The sequence below is a fragment of the Branchiostoma floridae genome, chromosome 12 (genome assembly GCF_000003815.2).
Source record: "Branchiostoma floridae strain S238N-H82 chromosome 12, Bfl_VNyyK, whole genome shotgun sequence".
NCBI lineage: Eukaryota > Metazoa > Chordata > Leptocardii > Amphioxiformes > Branchiostomatidae > Branchiostoma > Branchiostoma floridae.
Window position 1 is genome coordinate 12,137,962 of NC_049990.1, and position 2,742 is coordinate 12,140,703.

Below are 2,742 nucleotides of genomic sequence, written 5' to 3' on the forward strand. Positions count from 1 at the left end.
CCAATGGTTGATAAGAGCTTTACTTTGTACGTCAAGAACATAATTTTTCATAGAATCTTTGAAATTATGCAAGGACATGGAATTATTTGACAAATAGTGGCCATAACATTCTCATTTCTCGGGTCAAATTGATGAAGGTGTCCAACATAAAAAAACAAACAATGACAGGTTTTCTGTGATAGACTTCTATTCTCCTTTTATACTGTGCACAAACAACTTAATGTGTAAAGATATTTCTATTCAATATTCAATTTCATTAACTTAATGTATACGTGTAACTTGTAACAGACAAAGACTTTCTTCAACCGTTACCAAGTCAAAGATTAAGTATTTCAGGGTTGATATATGCCAAGAACAGTTCAATATCTTTTCAAACTGGAAAGATGAAATGATTGAATCCGAGAAACTATGGTATAGACATCAAGTTGCTACATGATTTAAGTTTCCTTTATTTCTGAAGACAGACAATAGCGTTTTGTGCCATTTCAAACATTATCAATTGGAATTATAAAGACGTGAACATGCAACATTACAAGACTACTATACATGTACCTGGTCGATATAGAAGGCGCTTCCTGAGCGAATTTCCCTCCTCTGTTTCAGGTCTGTTTCTGTACTGTCTCTGGACAGTGCCAGGTATTCTGCCTCCCTCTTAGTGATTTCCTAAGAGTAAAGGAACAAGAAAAGAATTAGGAGCTTTCTTGGTACAGCTGCGTCTTTCAAACATCAACTTTTTGTTGTTGTACTGGCAAGAAAATGCTATACCTTTCCTGAAATCCTAGGTTCTAATACAATGCATTCAACAACTGAGGAGACATTTTTTCCTTTATTTAGTCCCTTTTTGTACATTACCCTACACAAAATCTACATCTAAGTGCATTGGTGAACCCACAGCCAAATATTAGGTGTGCAGAAAATTTTGGGTCCACAAAAGTATACGTATATATCAGATACTGTGTATATATACACAGTTAAACACTCTTTATACCCAAAACTATTCTGAGCCTTGAAAGTCACTCCCACTACCAAATGATCAATTCAAAAGAGGCATAAAATGTAATTGTATGTAAATACATAATGTAAATATTTGTTACCAAATACTGCATGGCCAACGCCCTTCTCAGTGGACCTGGGGGACCAATCAGAAACACATCCTGTCCAAGAGCATCCTGGGAAGGAAAAGATGTGACATGAGTTTAGAAGTTTTATAAAGTAAAAGGAAGGATATATTATATCATACATGTGCATGTAGGGTACAATATCATATCAATGACATGCCAGTTTATCATTAAAAACAATATTATCAGCCAAGACAATAAAGTATTTAGATAAAAGTCTAATTTTACAGCACCACATTATTGAAAAGGTGTACGGTAGTAATAATTTAACAACATGTGTAGATATTGATTTGCATATTTTACAACATTCTTATACTAGGTATGATGCACTCTGACCTGATTACTAAGAAATCAGGTTGGCACAATAGATTCTGCATTCTTTGAGCACAAAAATGTGGCATATTTAGTTTATTGATGTAGAAAATCAAAACTGCCATACCTTTTGCATGATCCATCTCAAATGCCTCATTGTTGACTGTGGTAAGGTACCGTTTGCTGTACATAGGAATTAGAAAATACACAAATACAATAAGCTGGATGACATTACATTTTTGGTTACATATCAATCACATGGGTGTCAGATATAGAAGAAATGTTCCAGTACATATATGACTACCAGTAATAATCGGGTGCTTTCAACTGCACATGCACAGGGTCAAAAGAGTAGGTCCCTAACTTGTGAACACATCTGGTCTAAATCGTTCCTATACATACACAGACGTGTTTTTGGGACCATCAACATTGGCATATTCTCCACAATGCATCACACTGCACATGTGCAGTTGGAACAATGAACTCGCTTATTGTTGTTCTGAACTTACCATATTTGACAGGCACCAACTCTGGGTTTCTGGGCTGCTTGAGAGGAATACTGACATCTCCTATACTCACTCTTGCATCTGGAGAAAAAAGAAAAACATATAAAAAATTTTAACATTCATGAATATGCAAGTACTGTACAAATGTACTGAAGAACTTTGCAACTGAAAGTAGAAATTTTTCAATTTTCAGATCTCCAATCAGATTGACATTGGTGACCAATTCTCAACATATTCACATCATTTTCTCATATCTGAAGTATTGGCAGACAACGTAAAAGCAGGCAGCAGCCTACCCTGGGAGCCATCCGGGGTCGGGCAGCTAATGTGAGGTCGGCAGGCAGGCTGCCTTGCGTCCCCGAACAAAACTCGCGAACAAATCTCGCTAGCTACCCGTCCTGTCTGGCTTCCCAGGGTAGCAGCGGCCAAGTCCCCTTATTTTCGACAGCCTACCACCGTACCAAAATGAGCCTGTCGCATTTCCAATGGAGATCTTTCATACTTGACGGCGGACCGCGTGGCGCAGTGGCAGCATGTTTGCCTTGGGACCGAGAGGTCTCGAGTTCAAATCCTTCCTTGTCACCGATCTTGTGCCCTTGGGAAAGGCACCTTATTTTTTTACGACTTTCCTCCCCTCACTCAGGTGAAAAATGATTACCAAACCAAACCTACATGTAGCTTTAGCTAGGGCCATCCCTTGGATAGGACGTTAAATGGAGGTCCCATGTCTGGGGAGAGTCATACCCCAGGCACATAAAAGACACACCTTCAGAAGTAAGAAATGCTCCTCCCACACGACCATTATC

General features: G+C 38.5%; 1 protein-coding gene across 1 annotated transcript in view; it reads right to left on the reverse strand.

Moving 5' to 3' along the window:
- Positions 1-540: 540 nt before the first annotated feature.
- Positions 541-2,742, reverse strand: part of LOC118426991 (von Willebrand factor A domain-containing protein 8-like) — a 3,246-nt gene continuing 1,044 nt past the window's right edge. Inside the window, exons 2-5 of the mRNA XM_035836626.1 lie at positions 1,940-2,017; positions 1,558-1,613; positions 1,095-1,169; positions 541-663 (exon numbers count right to left, since the gene is read on the reverse strand). Coding sequence (XP_035692519.1) covers positions 541-663; positions 1,095-1,169; positions 1,558-1,613; positions 1,940-2,017 — 332 coding nt within the window. The remainder of the gene's footprint in view (positions 664-1,094; positions 1,170-1,557; positions 1,614-1,939; positions 2,018-2,742) is intronic.